This window comes from Lactuca serriola, chromosome 2, assembly GCF_051521515.1.
Source record: "Lactuca serriola cultivar US96UC23 chromosome 2, Lser_US96UC23_V15, whole genome shotgun sequence".
Lineage (NCBI taxonomy): Eukaryota > Viridiplantae > Streptophyta > Magnoliopsida > Asterales > Asteraceae > Lactuca > Lactuca serriola.
This window is the reverse complement of record NC_136409.1, coordinates 47,448,059-47,473,169: the sequence shown is the minus strand read 5'-3', so window position 1 is coordinate 47,473,169 and position 25,111 is coordinate 47,448,059. Positions and strand designations below refer to the sequence as shown.

General features: G+C 35.1%; 2 protein-coding genes across 2 annotated transcripts; one reads left to right on the top strand and one right to left on the bottom strand.

Moving 5' to 3' along the window:
- The first annotated feature begins 249 nt into the window (after positions 1-249).
- Positions 250-2,904, top strand: LOC145089207 (uncharacterized). The gene is made up of 2 exons (XM_079027676.1): positions 250-816; positions 2,776-2,904. The coding sequence occupies exons 1-2, from the start codon at positions 250-252 to the stop codon at positions 2,902-2,904; spliced, it is 696 nt and encodes a 231-aa protein (XP_078883802.1).
- Positions 2,905-12,989: 10,085 nt separating this feature from the next.
- On the bottom strand, positions 12,990-20,826 carry LOC145086216 (protein argonaute 1-like). Its single transcript, XM_079023960.1, has 21 exons — positions 20,687-20,826; positions 19,100-19,902; positions 18,811-19,019; positions 18,575-18,724; positions 18,348-18,481; positions 17,285-17,394; positions 17,080-17,186; positions 16,849-16,987; positions 16,648-16,764; positions 16,188-16,295; positions 16,020-16,091; positions 15,805-15,927; positions 15,558-15,723; positions 14,588-14,847; positions 14,357-14,499; positions 14,222-14,284; positions 13,951-14,150; positions 13,801-13,874; positions 13,606-13,700; positions 13,478-13,509; positions 12,990-13,389 (listed from the first exon to the last, which is right to left on the bottom strand). Exons 2-21 carry the CDS (start codon positions 19,892-19,894, stop codon positions 13,169-13,171), a joined length of 3,318 nt encoding a protein of 1,105 aa, XP_078880086.1. The 5' UTR covers positions 19,895-19,902; positions 20,687-20,826; the 3' UTR covers positions 12,990-13,168.
- Positions 20,827-25,111: the final 4,285 nt, after the last annotated feature.

The window sequence follows — 25,111 nt, the reverse complement described above, 5'->3', positions numbered from 1 at the left end:
TCTTTGATGTATGAGGAATCGATTTCATGGGCCCATTCCCCGTTTCTTTTGGATATACTTATATACTCTTGGCGGTTGATTATGTCTCGAAGTGGGTGGAAGCAAAGGCAACACGGCATGATGATTCTAAAACGGTAATTGACTTCTTGAAATCCAACATTTTCGCAAGATATGGTGTACCAAGAGCTTTGGTGAGTGATAGGGGCACTCATTTTTGCAATAAAATGATGGAAGCCATGACAAAGAGATATGGTGTCACACACCGGATATCGACCACATCATCCACAAACAAATGGCCAAGCTGAAGTGTCAAATCGAGAAGTCAAACAAATTCTTGAGAAGACGGTTAACACTACACGAAAAGATTGGAGCTTGAAGTTAGAAGATGCATTGTGGGCGTATCGGACCGCCTACAAAACTCCAATTGGTATGTCTCCATTCCGCCTCGTCTATGGAAAGTCTTGTCATTTACCGGTGGAATTGGAACACAAGGCATATTGGGCGGTTAAAAAGTGCAATTTCAATCTTGAAGAAAGTGGAAGGCATCGAAAAATGCAACTTCAAGAAATCGAGGAGTTGAGGAACGAGTCTTATGCAAATGCAAGCATCTACAAAGACAAGACAAAATCGTTTCATGACAAGCACATCACTCGAAAGCAGTTTATTCCGGGCCAAAAAGTTCTTCTTTATCATTCACGCTTAAAGTTATTCCCGGGAAATTTGCGATCTCGATGGCACGGATCTTTTATTGTTATAAAAGTGTTTGATCATGGTGCGGTTGAAATTAAGAGTTTGGACACGAATCAAATATTCAAAGTGAATGGGTACCGCTTGAAACCTTTTTATGAAGGCTTTGACACGGGAGAATTTGACAACATAACATTGGAAAACCCGAATTACAAAGATTGACGGAAGTGGGATTATGTCTTGGCAAAGACTTTAAATAAATGGATTGTGAATAAATAATCTCCTCTTGAAGTTTTGGGTGTTTCTAAACTTGAAGTTGGCCTAAAAATAAGCATATACAAGTCTTATAGTGATTTTGGTGAAGTTTAAAAATTTCCAAAAATTTGACTTTTGCACGGGTGCCCGCACAGACTTTGCGCGACCGACCCTAGCTACGCAAGTCCCGAGTTCCAAATTGCCCCCACATGGGATGCAATCTGATTTTTGCGCGCAGCCGGCTCCCCAACCTGCGCAAGTTCTGTGCGGCCGACTACCACCCTCACAACCTACTTGCACGACTGCCTTCCACCCTCGTAGATTTTCGCGCGGCCAAGACCAAATCCTTCCTCTTCTTTGCGAGACCAATGACGTTAATTCTTTATTTGCGTGACCCAACCATCACCCGCGCAAAGTTTGCGAGGGTACCCGCGCAAATATGCCACTTTATAAGAAAATTTCGAGCCATTTCATATGCTTCCTTTGCGCAACCAAGCTTTCATCCATGTGTATTTAGGCATCCAAGAACTCCATCCACACATCATTGTGCAACCCATATGTTGCTTCCATACCGTCCTCGCGTGCCTCCTCCACCTTGATCCCGGTACGATCCTTCCTTACTCTCATCCTAAGCATTGAGGACAATGCTTCATTTTAAGCTTGGGGTGAGGTATTCTTATATTTTATTTTTAATTGCATTTAGGTTGTATATTGTTGCATTTAGAGTAAGTCATTTAGGTCATTCATAAAAAATTGCATAAAAATTTAATATATATATATATATATATATATATATATATATTGCATATTTTATTTCTTTCTTTTCTAATTTTCATACTTTTTGGATGCATTCTATTTTAAGTTCATGCATTTTTGTTTTCTCTTGTCTTCTCATCCCTACAGGTACCATAGCGCCGAGTCATAAGTATTGAATCATAGATTGGTCCCGGGTCTTGATATGGAATTCCTTGTATTTGATGAATGGGACACGTTTTAAGCCTCACAGACCACTTTGAGACCGCTTGTGTGGGGGTCAGGTGCAGGTAGCTCTAATGGGTCTAGGTGCGGAGGGATGTGGTTGGTCATGCCAATGTGTGCGAGCAAAGACTAGCCCGGTAAGGTATTTTGAAGACATTGAAGATATTGAAGACTCGCATCTTGGTTTTGGAGGGAGTACCCCTTAGTACTCCCGAGTCTTGTCCGATCCTTGCTTAGTTAGATTCTCGCCACCTTTTTAGGATAGGTTATCATTTTTCTAGGGGTCTAGAGTAGATAGTTAGATAGATTTTGTTTATCACACTTTGCATTGAGGTGCTTGATGAACTTTGAAGTGGGTCCCCTAATTCACATCTTTTGGGACCAAGTTTTTTCGGTAACACCCATTTTTGAGTCATATCCCACCCCTTTTTAGTTGATCTTGGCGCATTATCAATGATCATTAGGTGTTCATGTTAGCCTCCATCCTATCTTACATGGTGAAATTCCTTAGACCTTCCAAGAAGAAAACACAAAAAAATGAAGAAATTTGAAAAAGTGAAGACAATAAGAGCCTATAACAGATGATTCAAGAAAAGCAACAAAAAGAAAGAAGAAAAATGAAGAAAAAGAGCAACACGAAAAGAAGAACAAGGTTCCAAGTTCAAGACTTATGTTATATATAAAAAAACAAAAACAAAAAAAACAAAAAAATGGAAATCAAGCAGCAAAGAAGACTGAAGACCAAATAAAAGAAGTTCAAGATTGAAGATTTAGGTTGTTAGGTTTAGATTTAGGTTAAGTAGAATTTTTATTTTTATTTTTTTATTATTTTTTTTGTTTTATTTTTGATTTTAGGTGAGAAAAGGCCCCGACGATGAGACGGTAGACTGTAAAGGACAGTACAAGGGAGAAGCCTCTGAAACCGGATGTTTGCCCGGAGGTCGTGTTGCAAAGCCCTATTTCGTACTATACACTTTAGCCTGACAAATATAGGAATCATAGTATACAAGTCTACATTGGTGATTTAAAGTGCCCCCACTGGGCGCATCTCTGTTTCCTTTGTCTTGCACACCGCGACCGCATCCAGCCGTGATCTATTCGCCCATCAAGTGGTTAAGAATGTGGTTTATGGTTATAAAGCGGGGAACATTTTGAAGATGCGTAGGGTCCATTGAAGGACTAATTCTGACCATGTTGACTGATGTTGACCAAGTTCTATGGTATCTTTCTTTTTCTCTTTTTAGTTTAGCTCATCCCGAGCTCATTTTAGTCTTGTTCTAACTTGGGGACAAGTTAGGTTTAAGCTTGAGGTGATTTGATAGCTTATTTTATTTCTTTCTTTTTATTATTTTATTTTAGATTTTTAGTTTTTTTTATTAGTATTGCATTGTATTTTAATTAATTTCTTTATCATGGATCGTATCGGGGACTTGTTATGTTGCATGAAGAATTTTGCAGGGTTTTGGAGCTTTTGTGATTGTGGATTAGAGTGAAGACGGCTTAGTGGGCTCCCGAGGCATTGTTGGGCTTGGTGGAATCAAAGAAGAAGAATTGGGCTTTTAAAGTTGATGGCTTGGATTATTTGGGCTTGTGAAGATGGATCATAAATTTCTAATTTTGGGTTTGGAGCATCCATTTGGTAGCTAAATGATGATTGGTGGATTCAAATTACATGGACAAGGGGGGACCAAAGGAATCTTTGATAGTGGAAGGGTGGAGTAGTGGAATGGTGGACCAATGGCAACACAGCAGCGTTTGCGCGGGTGGAATTTCAGTTGTGCGGGTACCCGCGCAACTGCCCAGTTTTGGGCATTTTGGTCATTTGGCTCACCATAACCTAGGGGGATCAGATCCATTAGCCACATTGACGATTTTTCACCATTGGAGACCTGCAAAAGGCGATTTTGGGAGCTAGAAACCATTTCCTCTCATCTTTCCAAATCTTAGGTAGTTTCTTTATGCAATTAGATTATTGTTCTTGTTACTTTGTTGCCGTGAGTGGCTAATACTCTTATTTGGTTGACTTTGGCTGAAAACTAGTGAATGTTTGTGGTTTTTGAAGGATTTATGTTGATTATCAATTTATTCCATGTTTATGATTCTAGTTTGCAATTCTTATGCTTGTTTGATGCTTTGATCATGAGCTTAGTAATTGAATGAGCAATTGTTGATTTGTTTCTTTGATTTTGCATTGGATCATTGAATTTATATAGAACAAAAGGTTTACGATGGTAGAAATCATCTCTAGCTTATGAATCATAACTCCTTTATGGATGTGTAAGCATTTGACATCCTCTAGGAATTGGGGATTCCTTCATTCTTAAGGCTAATTGATTTCTTGGGATCAATTGCTTCAATTGACCCTTGATCTTAATTAAGAAGGTGTGTTGTGGGCTTCCCCAACCTCCATACTACCTATGAGGAATCTTGGCATCTCATGCTTCATGATTGCTATAACCAATTTGGGATGAAGGATAAGCTTTGTATTAGATCCTAATGATAAACACATAAATGTTCATTGTGTTGAATTGCCATAGTTAACCAATTATTCCTAACCTTTGAGCATCTCATCAACTTGCTTAATTGCAAGATTTTTAATTATTCAAGTTTTTTTAGTTTTCAAGGAATCAAACACCCCCCCCCCCCTCTTTTAGTCTAATTGTAGTTAATTAGTTTAATTACACTAGTTCTTTTGGATTGCATTGGTGATTGAATACAACCATTTCCCCGAGGATCGATACCCCTTTTTACCATTATATTACGTTTTATTTGCAAACAAAGGGTGTAATTTGCTTGGTGGACTTGACATCCCATCAGTTGAGGCGCCCTTTTCCTTTTAGCAGAACTACGATCAACAGCCAATACTGGAGCAGTAGGGTTAGAGTTGTTGGGTTTCTTCATGCTCTCTTCAGCAGTTTTGAGCATGCCATGTAACTCCATCAAGGTCTTGTCAAGGCCATTCATATTGAAGTTCATGATGAACTAAGAATATAAACTAGTAAGCGAGTTCAAAACCATGTCTATGGCCAACTCCTTAGGCAACTCGACACCTAGATTCCCAAGTCTGTCTATGTACTACTTCATCTTTTGGACGTGTGCACACACAGAAGCTCCCTCTTGTAGTTTACATGCCATGAGGGACTTAACGATGTCGAATCGTTCTTGCCTAGCTTGCTCTTGGAACATCTCCTCGAGTTGCTGGTTTATGTCAAATGCACCCCATGTTTCAAAGTTCTTATGGATACCAGAAGCCATGGTCGCTAACATAAGGCAAGCCACTTTGGTTTATTCATCGTAATGCTTGTTGTAGGCAGTAACTTATTCTGGGACAGGGTTCTCTCCAAGTATGGGAACATCTTCGTCGAGAAAATACTCTTTGTTCTCATATATTAACGTGATCCTCAAGGTCCTGATCCAATCAAGATAGTTGGATCCATCCTCCTTGAGTTTCTCCCTATTAAGAACCTGCATTAGAGAGAAGTTTGAGTTTTGAGTTAGAGGAGGAGGAGGAGGAAGATTGTTGTGGTTTTTGTTTGCTTGGTTCGACATATACAAAAGATAAGATTCCAATTAGTTTGATACAAATCCTTAATTAGCAATTACCCTAAAACAAATTACTAGAATAAGGCTAGGATCCATATTTGGCTTCAGGATGTGTAAATGGATACCGTAAACACACCATGAAGTTATTTAGGTAGACAAAGCTCTTTGTCAATTTCAATCACTATGAAATTCCTAGATCTTTGAGATTCGTTGACTATCAACGGCATGTTAATCTCGGATTATGTTCATCTCAAATTCAATGACGGGGATGTCGTGGATCATTGAATAGATGATGAATCACCCATACAAAATTGTGTGGTCCCCAGCTCAAGTTACGCTTGAGATTCGCGAGTCTCACATCATTCTCTACCTATACTCTCAAATTGACGTGTCGATTAACCACATGAGCTCCATCAACAAGTTATAAAGAGAATGTGCAATTTTTATGGATAACATAAGATTCACTTTTATTTAAATAAAACGGGATTTTGTTTTATACTTGTATTTAGAATACTTTTAGATTGACCATCATCACTATCAAACCCTTTCGGTAACTCCATCTCAAAATGCAATAGGGCGGTGAGAATGGTAAGTGTGAAGCATATTAAAAACCGACCTCATTAGGAATCATAGAGACCTCCTTAAATCCCTACATTAGAACGGGTGCGCCTAGTCGAGGTAAGACTGACAATGTTAATATTTAATATATGCAAGGATGCATATTGCAATTCTCTTATACATATAATAGATATGGATCTAACATATATACAAGGGTTAAATTTAAAACCTTTAAATTTAGTTGTCTATTTATTAATTCAAATTAATTACAATGATGCAATTTAATAATTAATAAAACATGAGGGGTTAATATTCAAATTTATAAAACTCTATTATAAATAATATTAAAATATTTAAATCCCTATTTAAATAATAAATAAATATTCAAATTCAAATAAACATATTTAAATGATATTTATCTATTTTCAGATTTACACAATTAAAATTTGACATTTATCCATATTTATCAAAACTACAAATTCGAAAAATGAAGAAAAAATTGAAAATCCCGAATCTGCTGAGTTCATGTCGTGAACAACAGGTTCATGTTGTGACCTACGATTAGGGTTTTTTTTAAATTACGAATTTTTCAATTACTCTTTCATTATTCAGTTCCAAACAATTATTTTTCAGAAAATATGGATGTAGGGTGATAGTAACCATGAACCAATGGCTCTGATACCACTGTTGGGTAATACATGCATCAAATACACTCAATAACTAGACAGCGGAAGAATTGAAACAACAAAACAATTTACCTAAGTGTATATGCAACCTATGGATCTATGGCTTCATACTATTACTTCTACCCTACGAAATCCGAAAATACAAGGAAGAATGCTAACCTCTTTAGCAGCTAATGATCTTTGAGATTGACTCCTTGTGCGTGCCACCTTGTTTGGATGATGAGGATCCAAACTAGAATCCCTCTCTTGGTTCACACCCAATGAACTCAAAAGAGTAGAAACAAATATTAAACTAGGAGGGATGAACTAAAAAAAAATCTTCCACAATGAGGGAGAAAGAAGGTGGCGAATACTCAAGCCAAATGAGCAAGGATGAATGAATCCCTAAGGCCCTATTTACAGCCTTGGATATTTCCTAGGGTTTTATCCTTCCATCCATGTGGGAGAGGATAGGCTAAGAATGAAATTCCCTTTATCCAAAGGGAATTTCGTCCAACCCCCTTCATTCTAGGGTTATGGAATGTTTCCTGATTAACCAACTATTGATTAATTCACATTTAACCCTTCTATTAATTAAACTGTTAATTAATTCCCAAATTGTTTTCTAATTAGTTTCTAATTAATTATTAAACCATAATAATTAATAAACTAATTACTCCTATTATTTATTCAACTCAATTTTGAGTCTTGAGGGAAACCCAAGAGGACCCTACTATTATTAGAGATATCACCAACTTGTTAATGACCTTGGACACACTTCCAACAAGTTTTAGTTCATTTTGGTACCAAATATGAGATCTAGTGGTCTTGATTTCATTCCAGGAGCTTTAAGTTTCCCCTCTTAGTGTTTCTGCGGTTAAAGGTCCATAAAGTTGGTACCTTTAGAGTTTAAGACCATCCATGTTGAAGTTTGAGTCTTTTCCATGGAAGTAGAATGTTATACTTTGAGATTTGGTCTTTTAGGGGGGCATGCAAAGTCACCAAGTCAGTGACTTTATGGATTAAGACGTTGGAAAGGACTTGGATCTGTGATTGTAGCTTCTGAATCTAAGTATTAAGCACTCAATGGGAAAATGAATTAACAAGGGAGTACGCTGAGCGTACAAGCAGGTATGCCCAGTACACACCATTTGGATAGTACGCTTAGCGTACATAGGAGTACGCCTAGCGTACTCAACAGTTATGGGCCTTATGGATTTTGGGCCTCGGTATGGGCCATGTAGGGGGATTTTGGTCCTTTGGGCCTTAATAGGCCATCAAGAGTCAGATAATGTGGGCCAAGAAGATGTTTGGGCTTAGGGTAAGGCCCACAAGAGGGATTGGGCCCACTTTAGCAAATTAGGCCATTAGTGGGCCACTAGTGGGTCTGGGAAGCCTATCCAATGTTGGGCTTTTTATATTATGAATTTGAGCCTTAGATATGGACCAACTTGGACAAAGGGTAAAATGGAGGATTATTGTTTTGAATTAAGTGATATTTTGGTATTGATAGATCTGGGATTCGAGAGATCAGCTGTTCGGGATTTTTGGTGAGGCAGCGATTTGGGAGTTCGATTCTTTAGTTCAAATCAAAGGTGAGTTGTCCTCACTATATCAATAGGGTCTAAGGCACCAAAGTCGACCCTTTATGGTTTGTATATGTATTATGGCATGATATGTTTATTGATTACATCCTGGTAGTTAGGATGGTGAAATGCTTATGCTTAGTGACTAGTTAGGTCTGTATCCCGATTATTGGGATGTTGCTATGATTAGTGATCTGTTAGATCGGTTTGACTATAATATGATATGATTTAGTGTATGATATTTATGTGCACATCGGTATCCTGGTATATAGGATGATGTCATGTTAGTGATCGGTTAGGTCGGTATCCTGGTTATAGGATGTTGTTATGCTATTGATTTGTTAGATCGATCTGTTGCTATAGATTGTTATGTGATTATATGTTATATGTGCACATGGTTGTTTGGTTGGGGGTTGGGTTGAGGCGGTCCTGCTTTGTGTTGTAGGCCAACATACCCAGCGAGCGGTCTGGATAGGCTATAGGACCTGCGAGGCGGTCCAGTCATGCCGAAGGTTCGGGAGCGGTCTAGATAGGCTGTAGGCCTGCGAGGCGGTCCAGTCAGGCTGAAGGCTCATTATGCATGTTGTTTACTTATATGCTATATGTTGTGGTTATATCGGTATGGCATTGGTATTTTGGGGGTAACTCACTAAGCCTTCGAGCTTACAGTTTCGGTTTATTGTTTCAGGTTCAGCGGATGACCGTGGGAAGGCGAAGGCATGACCGTACACTTCCTCGATTGATGATTTTGGTTTCTGGGAACTCTAATGTTTAAACTATTTTGAAAACAAATTGTAATAACCGAATGGTTTTAAATGATTTAAAAAGTTTCAAATTTGCTCGAATTTTATGGATGTTACAACCATCTTGAGGTATAAAGTCGCTATCTTGATCTTTAGTTGCTTAGATCTCATTTTATGGAAGTAAATGGTCACTTTTGGTACATAATGGTGTCATTCTTGGATTGGAACTTGTTATGAAGATTGGGTTTCAGATTTGGACATCTCTAGACCTCCATGGACATAAAGTTGCTCACTTTATCTAGCCTCAGCCTTTGTCCATGCCCTAAACTTTGTATAAACCTTAGTTTTGAGTGTTTTAGGCTCTTAAGGCCTTGCATGCATGTAAAGTTGGCAACTTTACGTGGAAACTACACCCTAGGGGGATGGATCTATAGTTTGGAGTCTTGAATTCCACTGGAAGGGACTGAACATGAAAAAGGACTGAAGGGACTCGATGAGTTGCTTAGCCAACTCGACGAGTCGGGCAAGGTTCACCCGTTTTCGGGATCCTGAGTGATCTCGGTGAGCTGATTAGGGGTTTCGACCTAGAGATTTCGGCTTAGAGTTTTTGGCCCTTGGACACTGAAGAACTCGACGAGTTACTCGCATAACTTGGCGAGTTAACTCGGGATTTCAGTTTTATGGACCTTGAAGGAACTCGACGAGTTGGGTTTAACATGGACCGTTGACCTTGACTTTGACCAGGGTTGACCAAGTTTGACTGTGAGGGAATTTATGGTATTCCAAGATTTGACAAGTTAATCACATGTTGGTTATAGACAGTTGAGTTGGAGTTGCGTGTTGGGACTTATTTGATCTTAGCAATTCAACATTCTTGAGAGGTGAGTCTTCTCACCATACCAATGGGTCTAAGGCACCAAGGCCAACCCATTTTACGTTAAGTGGATTGTTGATTGATTATGCATTATGTTAGTATAACTCTTGCATGGAAGACCCCGGGGGGGTTCCCGTGGCAGTAGACTGAGACCATGTAGGGGTTCCCATGACATTAGTGTAAGACCTTGGAAGGTTTCCATGGCATTCTAATATATTTGCATGTTTAGCTTGTATGATATTTCTTGGTAGTAAAGACCATGTTGGGATTCCCATGACAGGTAGTTAAGACCATGTAGGGGTTCCAGTGACACTAGGTTTAAGACCTTGGAGGGTTTTATGGCATCCTTATATGTTGTATGCATGGCTCATATGATTTATGTAGTTTTTATAGCTAATATGGATTATGTGATTATGTGGATTGTGTGGGGTATGCTCTAGGGAACTCACTAAGCATTAGCTTACATTTTTTTATTGTTTCAGGTACTTCGAAGCCTTGATGGCGCGACATGCTCTCTCAGGCGTTTTATGGGACACTCTGATATTTGAAATAAAAATGTTGATATTATGAATTTAAAAACAATTGTTCTTGAGATTTTGTGGTTCATTGGAAATGTTTTGATTATTTAAAAATGAAAATTTTCTTTTGAAAAACAAAACTGGGTCGTTACAATATATATATATATATATATATATATATATATATATATATATATATATATATATATATATATATATATATATGTGTGTGTGTGTGTGTGTGTTTGTGTGTGTGTATGTCCATAGATCAGATTACATGTTTTTCTTTACTTCTTAGAGCTCATAACTCTCTTTTATTAGAGTCTATTGTAACCTTGTTCAAATCAATCAAAGAGCTAAGTTGTTAATATTTAGATCATTGTGTTGTTTTAATTTCATAGTTACTGATTCGTTTATTGAAAATTTTGATTCATCAAAGTTAATGATTACATGCATTTAACGCTATGTTTTTCAATCGCATTATGCATAAGGATTAACCACGTACAAACCATAAGGATCATCTATGAAAAGGTTGTACTTTTTGGCAGCCAAAAGGACAATCCATGTAAAAAATTATACTTTATGTTGGCCACAAGGACCATATAGTTTGTTAGTTGAATCCGTATGATTTGCTTTTCACTTAGACTACATCCCTTGTTATTTTGAAATGTCCATGCTTCATCATTGGCTTTGTTAGCCATTTTTTTCATTTAAATGTCATATGTGTCTTACATGCAAGGGTATGCCGGTCTTTTTACATTTGTGCCCAAGTGAGTACGCATGTATATGTTGTCATTGTGGTATCAGAAAGTTTCTTCACTCATCCTCGATCTAAATCCACAATTTCTCAACAAAAAAACCTAGTTTTGTGAAGCAAAATCGACAACGATGGTTTGGATAATCAGAGCAGATATGGATGAAATCGATGTAGAAGTTCATTACGGTAATGAAACTTCGTTTTTCTTCAACTTTCTTCTTCCTTGTAAACTTCTAAACCTCACACTAAAACTTTTGTTTTTCTTTTGAAGCTAGTCATCCAACTATTTTCTCTATACGCTTGTTATATGTGGGAGTTCACCAACTTTCTTGGAAGGGAAAGCACAAATACATGGACTTGGTAAACATTGACCAGTTTTCATTCAACATTGATTTATTGGGCTACGCTGAGCATGTTAAACTTTTATATTATCACTTCAAAAGACCATTTTGGGTTGTTTGTGTTAGCTAGTAACCAAAACATAAACCACCTTAGGTCATATGCAGTGGCGAACCTATGTAGGGCCTTTGGGGTCCCGGGCCACTGCTCAATTTCCGGCACGCAGTGTAAATTTTTTTTTTTTTTTTTTTTGGTTTTTTCTGTTAGGGACACCCGCTTGAAGTACGAGGGACACCCCTACTAAAACAGTCTGTGTCCGCCACTGGTCATATATGTCCATCCATAAGATAATAGAAGTATATACATAGTCCCCGTCCCCTACCTGCTCAAATTGGGGAGGGGGGGGGGGGTATATGACCTTAGTTTTTTTATAGGGGGGAAATGGGAAGCTACACATGATCCTATTTTTTTTTATATTTTATATTTAATCCTGGAAATTTGGCTTTATAAGATCAAGACTAAGTGTAACAAGGGATAAGAATCGAATGGATTTCAAGAAAAGCAAGTTTTTTTGGTTTAAAGAGGTGCTGCATGTATCCCAGGAAAAGTAGACAACCTTCTTTTTTATTTTGGCATTTTTGGGCCTTGAAGTTTGGCATACTGCCAAAAATACCCCATTTTCGAATTCCCTTTGTATTATTATTATTATTATTATTATTATTATTATTATTATACCCCTTCACATCTATGCAATGCATATTATTTAATTAATTCATTTGTCAGATTTACAAAAATTAGTCTTTAGTTATATAATTATTCGTATTATTTATTAACCTATTTCAAAATACTCCAATTAAATAGAAACAGGGCGTAACATAATTCCGAATAAGATTTCAAATTATCTGAAATTCTTATCGAAACTAACAAAGAATGAGAGCTTCACAAGTCATCAGTTAGCTAGTTAGCTGTCGTTACTCGATAAAATACTATGATTTTGCTATTTGCCATGTTTATTGCTATAAACTTTATCATATTTTTTTTTAAAACAACCTTTTTCTTTTATGTAATTTCAATACACTTAGGACCTAAGTGCCTTTTTGAATCCTACCGAAGGCAAAGTGATAATAGAATACATTGTGTAACCGCATCCTGTTCAAAACTCTTTGAGATTTGGAATGTCACAAGTATAAGGGGTGGTGCCCACTAAAACAAGACAATCCAATACTAAATTAGCAATAGTGCTTATATCTTCATCATCTGTTGATAGCAATGGCAAGGCGATGTTCAAAAAGAAACGATATTAGGGCAATGCAAACAGCCAAACAGCCAAACAGGACATCAAAATGATTCTGCTCAAGCGATGCATTCTATATCTATCAAACATTTTGCTAGTCAAAGGTGAATAAAAAATACTACGGAAGTTCTGACAGATTTAGTTACACTCCGTCTAAAAAAATACATGAAGAAAAAAAAAATAGGCAACAAAGAAACAAAAAGCCATTTTTCAAGTCATTTCATTACCATCACACAAACAAACAAACGTCACAAACATGTGTTTTTACCAAACCAGGAACCCCTCATAATCATAACATCCAAATCCAATGGTAGCAAATAATAAAACACAGAAATCATATCCGGGCAGAATAATGTAATAAATGATCAGATTTAACAATAGAACATAACACGTTTGACATTCTCCTTGAGGGCAGGAAGAGGCCTAACTGCTGCATTTGCACCTGGTGCACGAGTGCTCCTCCCACCACCACCACCCATCCCACCACGTCCACCAGCTGCACCACTTATCATTGACCCACTGTCTGATGTATCTGGCTCCATGTAAAATCTCGCTCGGAATGCAGCCAGATGAGCATAGTATGCAGGTGGCACTGCATATATCACATTCACATTCATTAATAAACAAAAAAAAATTTAAAAGATAACAACATATTTACAACAAAAGTAAAAAAAACTCACCAATTGAAACAGATCGTGTGCACCTCGCATAACTGTCAAAAATAAATAAAACAAAACAGAAAATGGAATGAATTTTTGTATTATTATATACGCCATATATATATGAGAAAGAAGAGAAAGCAACATACGTGTAACAAAGGTTATTTGTGAGTGACTGCAGATCATCAGCGGAAAACTTATTCTCATCCCACAACACATGGTAATGAGCTGGACGACTTGTACCCTGTTTTTGTCACACAAACACAATATCACCACAATACAAAATTCTAGAAGCTTCTCAAACATATTCCAGTAAAGGTAAGCATTATATATAAAATTATTACCTGAATACCAGCATGGCTGCAGAGATAAAAATCAAACTCGGTGGGATGACAGATCTTGGAATCAACAACAGTGCCTGAAGATTTATATTAAAGAAAAAATTAAACTTACATTCGTTAAAATATTTTAAAAGAAAAATAATATTAGCATACCTGGAAGAATGTTTCCACTTCTGTCAACAGAATTACGATCATGGTGGTTGTTAGCAAACAATCTGGTGTGATGACGTTTTTGAACCACAACAAATGTCACTGGAGGCTGATAGTTTGGCTCCAATGATGCACACGCTTTTCGGATTGCATCAAGCTCATAAAGAAGCACTTGATAAAACTGCCCTTCACTCACACCATCTCTGCATTCATCAATCAAACAATCAGAATATTTCTTTATAAACATAATCAACTCAGTTTGAATGTTCCATACCTATAGAAGATGATGCGCTGTGGTTTTTGACCAGTTGCTCTTCTGAAGGATATGAGAAGCTCCCTAATGATAACAAAATATTAGAGACTAGTAATTAACTAGTAAAGAAGATGAAAAGAAAAGAAAAAGGCTTACTTGATCATGCCACCAGAGACTTTGCCTCTATTAGGATCCTGCCATTCCTTGAACAGATCTTGAATCAGTTCTTGGCGATGAGCTTGAGCACAGACTAATCCCGCATACTTTGTAATCTCAGGCCAATCTTGAGAAGCAACAACCTAAATTTCCATTTTCAGTAATAATATAAAATTAAAGGTAAAAAGAAAACAATTTGGAAAAGAGGAGAATGAATGGGGGGGTTATTACAGCAGCAATTGAGGGGCTGGAATCTTCTCCAGGGTGAGGGTGAGTGACATCAGCACCAAATATGATTGTTGGGACATCACTGACATTAGGGATTCTTCTTGACAATGCATCAGCAAGAACAGTATTCCTTCCTCCAACTTTCACATTGATCTTTAAGGCTACATTTGCAAGGTACTGTTTACTCATCCTGAACACATGCTTTGTTAGACAGCATTGTGAAACAATCCCAAGATCAGTCTCGCAGATCCTCTTCAAATCACCTGCAAAAATATTTTACATATGATATTATTATTGATATTATAGCATTTTTTACCAAACTACCGAGGGAAAAAATATTCGAAGTAAATTATATTTTGGCCCCTGATATATCTGTTTTTTTTGCAATTTTGGTCCTTATTTGAGGTTTTTGTAATCTGTTTGTTCCCTGTTCAAGATAAAATCACTTATTGGGACCAAATTTGCAAAAAACAGTTAGTTATACAAAGGAACAAAAGTAAGTCGTTTAACTTGGAAAACGGACCAAAAACGTTACAAAACATCAATAAGGACCAAAATTGCAAAAAGCAAATATGTTAAGCGAACAAAAATATTTACCAAACTATAACAATGTCATCTAATACAAATCAATTTTAAATGCTATAACTTGGTAGAGTTTTAAAAGAATAACATCCTAATAAGAGAAAATTTATTTAAAGTAAATTACATTTATGGCCCCTGATATGTCTTTTTTTGCAATTTTGGTCCTTATTTGTGGTTTTTGTAATGTGTTTTGCTCCCAGTTCTAGATAAAATGACTATTTTTCGGACCAAATTTGCAATAATCAGTTACACTCAAGGACCAAAGTCATTTTACTTTGAAAACAGACCACAAACATTACAAAATATCAATAAGGACCAAAATTGCAAAAAGAAAGTATGCTAATTGATAATAACAAACAATTATAATAGATTTCTGGTTTAAATTAGATACCATAAAGTGAGCCATTGTTATCTGGGAGAATGACAACAAGCAAATCAAGTTCTTTTTTGTGGGGTTGAAGTTTAGTCATTGCATCATGGAAACGAGCTTTCAGGACTCTTTCAACCTGATCAGGACGACCAGTAAATGCAGGAAGCACGGGTTCAGGATTAAATGCCTGTAAAAACAAAAGCATTTATTAAAAAATATATAGATATATTAAAAAAAAAAAAAAAAAGTTTTATTTTTTTGACAATACCATGCCAGAGGTATTGCACATCTGTGCAAGCTCTTGACAGAAAGCTTTAGCAATATTATCTTGAACATTTCGTGCGAAATTTATGCAAATCCAGCTGGCGACTGTTCCACCATTAACCATTTTCTGTCAAAAAAAAAGGTCATTAGAATGCAATAATGTAGGATTCTATTAGGTGCTAATTAAAATACTGAAAAAAAAAAAGAACAGGTAGTTACTTTGTTCATCATGTTCCACTGGCCAACTTGAGGCAGACAATCCCTTTCACGTCCTGTGTCATGGTATTTAAGCTAAAAAAAAGCAAATAAAAAAATTAGGAATAATCAAATACTAAATAAATGGTTGGTTATCTTTAAATAAAATAAATAAAAAATTCACTCATTTACCCTGGGAGGAGGTAATATTCGGGCTTCAACAGAGGCTAAATTCTGGCTAATTTTTATACCAAATTCCTTAGCATAAGGATCCTGACCATAAGCATTGTGACTAACAGTCTGCAAAAACAAAGCACATATTTATAACTTTTCTTAACAATTATAGAGTACATAACATAACATTATATAACAAAAAACAAGAAAGAACATAAAAATTTAATTTGAAAAAGATGACATGATTGGAGAAAATCATCATGGTTTTTTGTAGATTTTTATTATAAAGATTTCCAACTTAACCATTTTGACATGATGCAACCTATTAGATGATTAATTTCAAAATGTCTGAAACGTTTTGTGTTTGATCGGATAAAAAAAGGTACAAATGGTTAAAAAGCAAAATTATGCAAAACAGAATAGTTCTTTTTTTTGTAATTTGGCTTACAAAAACAAAAACAAAAAAAAAAAAACAAACCTTTAAAATATCCTTCTCTCTTTCCTGAGGTCGCTGACATGTCACCTTAAGAAGAGCAGTGATTTGTCGCTCATTTAGCCTCTTGGAATACCTTTGGCCCTCTACAATTTTGCATACCTGAAAATTAACAACATTAGAATGCATTTATTGTCAAACTAATATTAAACAAGAGAAGAAAATAAATAAAAGAAATTTTATAACCTCCATAGGGAGATAATTTGGCCTCTGAGTATTCCCAACTTGCAGACATGGCCATTGAATATGCTGAATGGAAAATCCATAAGTTTCCCGGAAATATTCAACCACAGATTTCATTGTCCCTCTGTCATCAACTGGAAAACTGATGTTTCACCAAAATAAATAAATAAATAAATATTATCATCATGTAATCAAGAAAGCTTGACATAAACAACAAAGAAAATTGCTTCTTACTTTAGTTCTCGTGTTGCTTGAGATGTTAAACCAGATATGCGATACTTTCTGCGCATATTTCCACGGTGGGTAACTTCAACTTTGACTCCTCTCAGTGCCTTTTTGATCTAGTCAGCATAAAAAATATATATATATAAATAAATAAATTAAATGGGTGTTTAATCATATTAAAACAATTTACAAAATGTTTAAAAAATAAGCTAACCTTCACTCTGTCTGCATCAGATAAAGGTCTTGCAGAAACATCCCTGTTCAGAAGCTGTGTTACAAAGTCAATCACAGGCAGTGGCTCAATGAAAGCAGTAGAAGACATATCTGCATCACAACATGTCATAAAACAACATCAGAAAACTTGCAAATTTTTAAGTAAATTACAAAATTGGTCCCTGTACTTTCTGAATTTTACAAGTTTAGTACAAAGTCGAAACCCTTTACAAAATTGGTCCTATTGACTTTCTTATTTTGGTCCTATTGATGTCATAAAACTACATCAGAAAACTTGAAAATTTTTTAGTAAATTACAAAACTGGTCCCTGTACTTTCTGAATTTGACAAGTTTAGTATAAAGTTGAAACCCTTTACAAAATTGGTCCTATTGACTTTCTTATTTTGGTCCTGTTGATGTCATAAAACTACATCAGAAAACTTGCAAATTTTTTAGTAAATTACAAAACTGGTCCCTGTACTTTCTGAATTTTACATAAAACATCAGAAAACTTGCAAATTTTTTGGTAAATTACAAAATTGGTCCCTGTTCTTTCTGAATTTTACATGTTTATTACAAAGTTAAAACCCTTTACAAAATTGGTCCTATTGACTTTCTTATTTTGGTCCTTTTGATGTCACAAAACAACATCAGAAAACTTGCAAATTTTTTAGTAAATTACAAAATTGGACCCTGAACTTTCTGAATTTTACAAGTTTAGTACAAAGTTGAAACCCTTTTCAAAATTGGTTCCATTAACTTTCTTATTTTGGTCCAAATTCCAAAATTTCATATCAATTTTGTCCCTTATTGAAGATTTCAAAGACTAAAATCGATATGAAACTTGAAATAAGGACCAAAACTGAAAGATGTTTCGAATTTGAGCTAAACATGGTAGAAATTAGAAAGGAGAGAGGCCGTTTTTATAATTTACTCTAAGATTTTATAATGTTGTATGATCAAAGGAAGCTTTACTTTACATGAACTGAAAATTTAGGTCAAAGTTACTTTGTAAATTGAATAGCAGAAAACCTAACAAACCAAATAGGGTTAACAAACTAACCAATATTCAGGGAAAGACCCATTTGTGTAGGCCTAATGCTCTGATAAAAACCACGCCAGCTTTCCAAACCTTCACCCAATGGTTGTCTACGCCCAAGATCAGGGGAATAAAAAGACCTCCCCACAGGGGTATATCTGCATAAAATTCAATCAAACAAAATATTATATCATTAGATACTCCTAAAGTTACCAAAAGTTAACAACTTTGCTTTTGATATTCGTATATACCGATTAGTAGGCAGCTCCCTTAAAACAATATCCAGAACTTGAAGAGCTTCTTGTGGAGCATCCGCTTGCCTCCCTTGTAAAAACATATCCAGGTGATGTAAATCTGCACGTGAAGCTAACTTGATCACAACTTTGAAGTCTCTCTCTCTCCTGCAGTAAAAAAAAATGGGTTTTAGAAAGATGTTGAATAAAGTTAAGTGGTGAAGAAAGATTTTGTTAAGAGAGAGAAGAGAGACCTAGCAGCTCCTGTTCCATCATCTTCATCAACAAGGGTGATTTTGAACTCTTTTGAAACAAAAGGAAGAGGTCCAGCAGTATACAGACTCTTTCTTCCATCATATGCAGGAAGCCTCTTTCCAAGATGAGAATCCCTGTACAATTTCACCAGTTCTCCCAAAACAGCTCGATTCACACCACGTGAAGTTACTTCTGGTGTGATTGTCACCTATATGAATGAAGAAAAGGGTCACATTATCACATACTCATATCACATATAAGGAATAAAAAGGTCAAAGAAAAACTCACATCATACTGATGTAAATCCTTATCAGGTAATTCAGCAAAGAAATGGTTTGCTTTGACAATGCATCTGATTCCAGTGCTACCCTTTCCAGGACGCATCGGAAATCTCATGGATTTGCTGGAAGCAGGTGCGATTTGCATGGGCTCTTCTTGCTGCACAGTGAGTTGCTGAAACTGAGTCACTGACTCGTCTACAACCTGGTCAGTGGGTGAAGTGGAAGATGACTCGCCATGATGCACTTCAGCTGGTTTCACATGTGGAATAGGCTGCAAGGTGGCCACAGGCTGTTGGGGAGCCTGTGTAGCTTGGTACAGCTCGGGAACCGATGGCCTTGAAGGGCCACCGGCATACGAAGGTCCAGATCCACCACCACCACCACGCCGCTGAGGTGGTGCAGTTCCTCTTGGAGGCCTTTGTTGTTGTTGACCTTGTTGGGGTTGATCAGGTGGACCACCGTAGTATTGTTGTGGTGGTGGTGGGCCACCACGCTGTGGTGGTGGTCCTCCCCTCTGAACCCATCCTCTTCCTCCTTGAGGTTGTCCGCCTTGGTAACCACCTCCTTGTCCTCCTCCACCTTGGTAACCACCACCTTGATAACCACCCTGCCCTCTTCCTTGATAACCACCCTGTCCTCTACCCTGGTAGCCACCACCACCACCACCACCTCCCTGTTGCTGTTGTTGTTGTTGTTGTTGTTGCTGTGGTGGCCTTTGAGCACCACTACCTTGTCCGGAAACAGCCTCCTGAGGCTGAGATCCCTCACCACCGGAGGTTTCAGTCCTCTTCTTCCTCACCATTATGACAGCTAAAACAGAGAAAAAAAATCATTCACAGTTTAGCCATAGGAAAATAAAGTGCATTCATCATAGCATATTCATCAAAAAGGATAGCAAAAAAACATCAAACAGTAACATAGAGAAAATTTTAGAATTATTTAATGATATATAAAGTAATCATAAGGTAAGAAAAATCACAATCTACAGATAATTTTACCAAAAAAAAAAAAAAAAAAAAAAAACACAGTCGAAATTATAAAAAGAGGAAGAAGGTATGTCTAGCGAACTTCATAAGCGTCATTATAAAACAATATTAACAGAGCACATATAAGATCAAAAGTACGTTTTTTTATGTAAAATCTGGTGAAAGCAACAAGGAATTTTTTTGAAGTAAAAATAGTACAAACACATCGAATAAATGAGCATAAATATTCTGCTGCATGTTTATATATTCACAAAATCTAAAAACGTACAGAAAGAAAACACATTATGTCATGTTTTACCTTGTGACTCTTCAATAAGCAAAAGAAAATCACATAGCCAAAACCAGAGCAAACTTGTACAAAATATATAGCAGAAGAAATTATAACAAAAAAAAAAAAAAAAAAGCAAAAGCGAAAGTTTCTCACAAACGAAGTCTCATAATCGCATTCAACAACACATAGCAAATTACATCAAATAACAGTGCTCCAACACATAAACTTCAAACAATAAGCACAAAACCGAACGCAAAATTTTACAAAAAGAAAAAAGTAACAATAATAACAGCTCATCACAATACACACAAATAACAAAGATGAAACGAGCATATACCCTACGAAATCGGCACAGATCGGTGTAGAAACACGGAGCTAGAGGCGAAACCTTGCAGATCTAAGCGAATGATCAGCAAGGAGTGATGGCTGAAAACCCTAAAGTTGAGTAGAGAGTAGAGAGAGAAAAAGGATTGAAAGAGAGAGGAGACCTCAAACAGTTGTTTTTATCTTTTCCTCTTTCTTAGTAAATTCCCCCACAATCTCTCTCTCCTACTTAAAGCTGCGGTAGGTCTAAGGAAAATGACAACTACGTCCCTAGTTTCTTCCCTTCCCCCGACTCAGATGAGTCGACTCGTTGTGTACTTTGACTCGGTTGATTTTTTTGGATAACGGATATAAAGTCGCCAAACGAAGCCTTGTTACAAAAATAATTATTTAATAAAAATTAAATAAGTAGAACTTTAAAGAAAATCCAACTTGATATCTTTGGAATCTAAAAAAATTCACTATATTATATTTTCGTTCGTTATATTTATTTTATAGTATGATTTTGTCTAAATTAATCTTGGTGACCATTTTATAACATTGTATTTTTATTAAAGTCGTAATATAATATAACAATGTAACTTGATTCAAACAATCTTTGATACAATATGATTTCAAAAAGAATTAGAATATAAAATGATGATTGCGATTATCCATATCTTTTTATTGGATAAGATTAGGGTTTTGAGAGTTTTTTCTCTAATTTTGATGTGATCGTCTTTTTCTTTTAGAATCCTACATATCAACATTGTAACGACCAACTTTTTAAAATATCCTAATCCTAATAAATAAGTATTCAATTGCCACGTGGCAATTGTTGAGGCCCTCCCTAGCTAATTTTCCCGCTCTAGATTTCTATGTGAAGTTCTGAAAATGACATTTCCGCCTCTTCATACCCCACATTCGCCTTCTTCTCCCATAATCTCGCATATCTCCTGTTACTCGCATATCTCTGTTACTTCCTGATTCAAATTTTGAAATCCTAAAAAGTTAGATATCCCTAAATAAGCAATTAATAACCCAAGTTTTTTGATGTTTGAATGGTTGTTCAGCAAGATCGAAACCAAAAATAGTTTAGGGTTTTGGATGGTATTCATCGCTGCCTTTTATCATCCGTTACCGGCGACATGGTTCCAATCAATCGACAAAACCTTTTCACCAATTTCAGCCACTCCGTGGTGGCCCTGTCTGCTCTAGCTGGTAAGCTTCTTTCTCTCTCTCTCTCTGTCTCTCTCTCTCTCTCTCTCCCTCTCTCTCTCTCCCCCCCCCCCCCGATAACGTTACAGTTTCTCTTAAAATCTCTGCAAATTTAGATGTTTCTTTAATGCTTGGAATATTCAGGGGGTATATGAGAGCTAAAATAGTGAAATGCATTTGTCGATCATCATCATTTCGAGTTTGGGTTAACTGTTTTAGAGTATGGTTTGTTTACCTTAATGAGTTTCTACTATCTTTTTATGGGTTTTGATTATTATGATTCTTTATGTGTGAGATATATATTACTGTGATTATAGGTTTTGGTTATTATACATGATATTCGTATCTATTCTGATTATTTTTCTTATTCTCGATTAGAGATTGCAATTTAGTTTCGCCTTCATATAAATATTACCTTTCACGTTTGACTATTTGACTTCTAAGTTCTAAGTTCTAACTTCTAAGAACCATTACTATACATCTTGATGATTGAGATGTGGATGAAGTTATGACAATACATTTTAAAAATTATAAAACCTGGTGCAACTATATAGGAAGGAAACACAACATAAGGCTCCCTAAAGTACAGATAAAAGTTCAACAGAGAAAACTTTATTTTGTTTTTTAAACTTAATGCTTATTGTTATGCTATAGGAAGTGAAAATGAGCAGAAATGGAAAGGCACCTCACTAGAGCGGTGTAATTATGATGATCTTAATGAATATTTATGGTCACCTAATTGTTTTTCTTTGAGTTGGCATATGTGTAATAAACTCCCTGCAAAAGGTATCGAATCCACTTTTTCTGTAGATTTTAGTAACTCAATGTTTATTCATGATTGGTGGTATATATAACATGTGCAGAGGGATTTAGAGGTTAGTTTAGACTGACAGTTTTAAAGAGATGTGCAGGAATCTAAATGTAGGAGATTATGCTCAAAAACAACAAAACTTTTGCTCGATCAAGTTACTTCTTTAAGACTATTTACTGTTGTCTTCGACCTTTTTAACTGCTAAAATGTTATATGGAAGTTTAAATGTTTTTTTTATAATGTCATTTTGATTGCTTAATATTCAATCATCTAGATATACGTTTATTAATATTTTTAGGTTATACTCCCTCCATCTAAAAAAGAAACATTTTTTCATCTTAATTTCTTTTTAAAAATATAACCTTCCTTTTTTCTGAAGGATTTGCATATATATATATATATATATATATATATATATATATATATATATATATATATATATATATATTTGTCCATTAGCAATTTATTAATATTGTCTCAAATCAAGCATTCCTTTTCAGGTAAATAATCCGGCTCCATCAAATAATCAAACGTTTGCGGTGACCGACAAAATTCAAAAATACTATATTGTTGTTGTTCAGGTGATGTTTTTTTTCATATATTTGTCGGCAACAATGCAAACTATCTTGCTATATATTTATCTTTCCAATATTGTTTAATGTTATAGTTTACTACTTGATTTAGTGCTAAACATGTAAGAAATTTTCTTTATTCGTTCACCATTGGCAAGATACCTAGAAAGAGATTCAACAGTAAGTAATATGTATTGTTTTTTTAAAGTATTACCAAATTTTACAAGTAGGGACTTACTTTCAATAACTTTTTCAAGGGAATCTAATTGTCTCAGAAAACCATTTCCATCGACTTTTGCTATTTTTTTTTTATAAAATGGAAATAAGTTATCATTTTTTTGAAAAAAAATTATTCCGTAAAATAACCCTAAAATAACAATGTACTTTGAAAGTATATTGCTATAATTAATGTAAATGGTTCGTGCTACTAAAGTGCCAAAGTTGTTTCAGATTCCTTGCAAAAGATATTAAGTGTTAAAGTTCAAGTGATCAAGTTATGTACTAAAAATGGATGCTTCATGTTGAAACTGAGTGCTGATTTGAATTGTGTTTTCCAATTTGTTTTATTTATAATCTCACTTATAGGTAAACTTTCATAACCTAGCTCCATCTTTTCCAATTATAACAAATAGTTTTATTTATAATGTACTAGGTGTGAGACCCATGTATTACATGAGTTTATTTAAAAAAATTAAATATGAAATTTTAACAATTTGAAAAGTTCGAATTTATAAGAAGAATGAGAAAATTTTTGAATTATTAAAATTAAGGAAGCTTTAATGAATTGAATACATTACATATATAAACCATTTCTAATAAATACCTTACATATATATTACCTTACATATTAAATGTGAAATTTTAATTTAATAAAATGAAAAATAAAATAAAATGACAAGTGGAAAATAGAAAATTTTAAAAATCTAGAAAATACCATATGTCCAAATAAACGAGAATATGACATGTGGCAAAAAAAACCTTCATTTATTATAGTAGATGCAATATTTGTATTTAATACTTTGATACTGATTCCCATTTTCAGGAATTATGTTTGCCAATTTGTTACAAATAAAATGCAAGGTAATTCACTCGAGCCCGTAAATTATCTAAAGCCAACATAATGGTACTATTTTTCTTTATTTTTAGATTCATATGTTGACAATATAAGATGAACGTGTGTTGCTTTTTCTTACATTTAGACTTTTAATTAAATATCATATATGTTTCATTTTTGTTTTTGATTTTTTTACTCATTTTTGTTCTAACATGGTCTCATGGAGTTTTTACCAAGATGATTAATTTGTATATAATGATCATAAAATTACAACATCAATCTCTTATTATATACAAAAAAATGTTCGCAAATATATTATTAAAACCTATTTTTTTCATAACGGTGTATATATTTATTTTAAAACAAAATTATAAAGTTACTGACAAAACTTCTATCATTGTAAATTAATATTTTTTTTTTTTGCAAATATTTAATTAATCCTTATAATTTTGAATTATAAATATTGTTTTTCTTCCCAAGAATCATGCACCAAAAGTAAGGGTTCAATAAGAATAAATATTTTTTTTACAACCCATGCACTTGTCTCATCACAACTTCCATGTATTTAATAAGAATAAAACTCCAAAACTGATAATATATTGCATTATACAAACTCCTGACTTTTATAAAATAGGAAGATTTATATGTGCAATTAAATACTTACAAATTACAAAGTTATTAAAAAATACAATATTAAAATTCATAAGCTTTTCTAAATTAATGATATATTATTTTATTAAATAATCAATTTTTTAGTTCTATTTAAAATTAGCACCCGTGGGTTCCACGGGTTTTAACCTAGTT

Coding starts and splice junctions, on each gene's coding strand:
- LOC145089207 (XM_079027676.1), top strand. CDS start 250: ATGGTGTCACACACCGGATATCGACCACATCATCCACAAACAAATGGC. Junction 817..2,775: donor ACACGAATCAAATATTCAAA/GTGAATGGGTAC, acceptor TTTTGATTTTAG/GTGAGAAAAGGCCCCGACGA.
- LOC145086216 (XM_079023960.1), bottom strand. CDS start 19,894: ATGGTGAGGAAGAAGAGGACTGAAACCTCCGGTGGTGAGGGATCTCAG. Junction 14,848..15,557: donor TAACAATGGCTCACTTTATG/GTATCTAATTTA, acceptor ATATTTTTGCAG/GTGATTTGAAGAGGATCTGC. Junction 14,151..14,221: donor CAGCGCATCATCTTCTATAG/GTATGGAACATT, acceptor TGATGAATGCAG/AGATGGTGTGAGTGAAGGGC.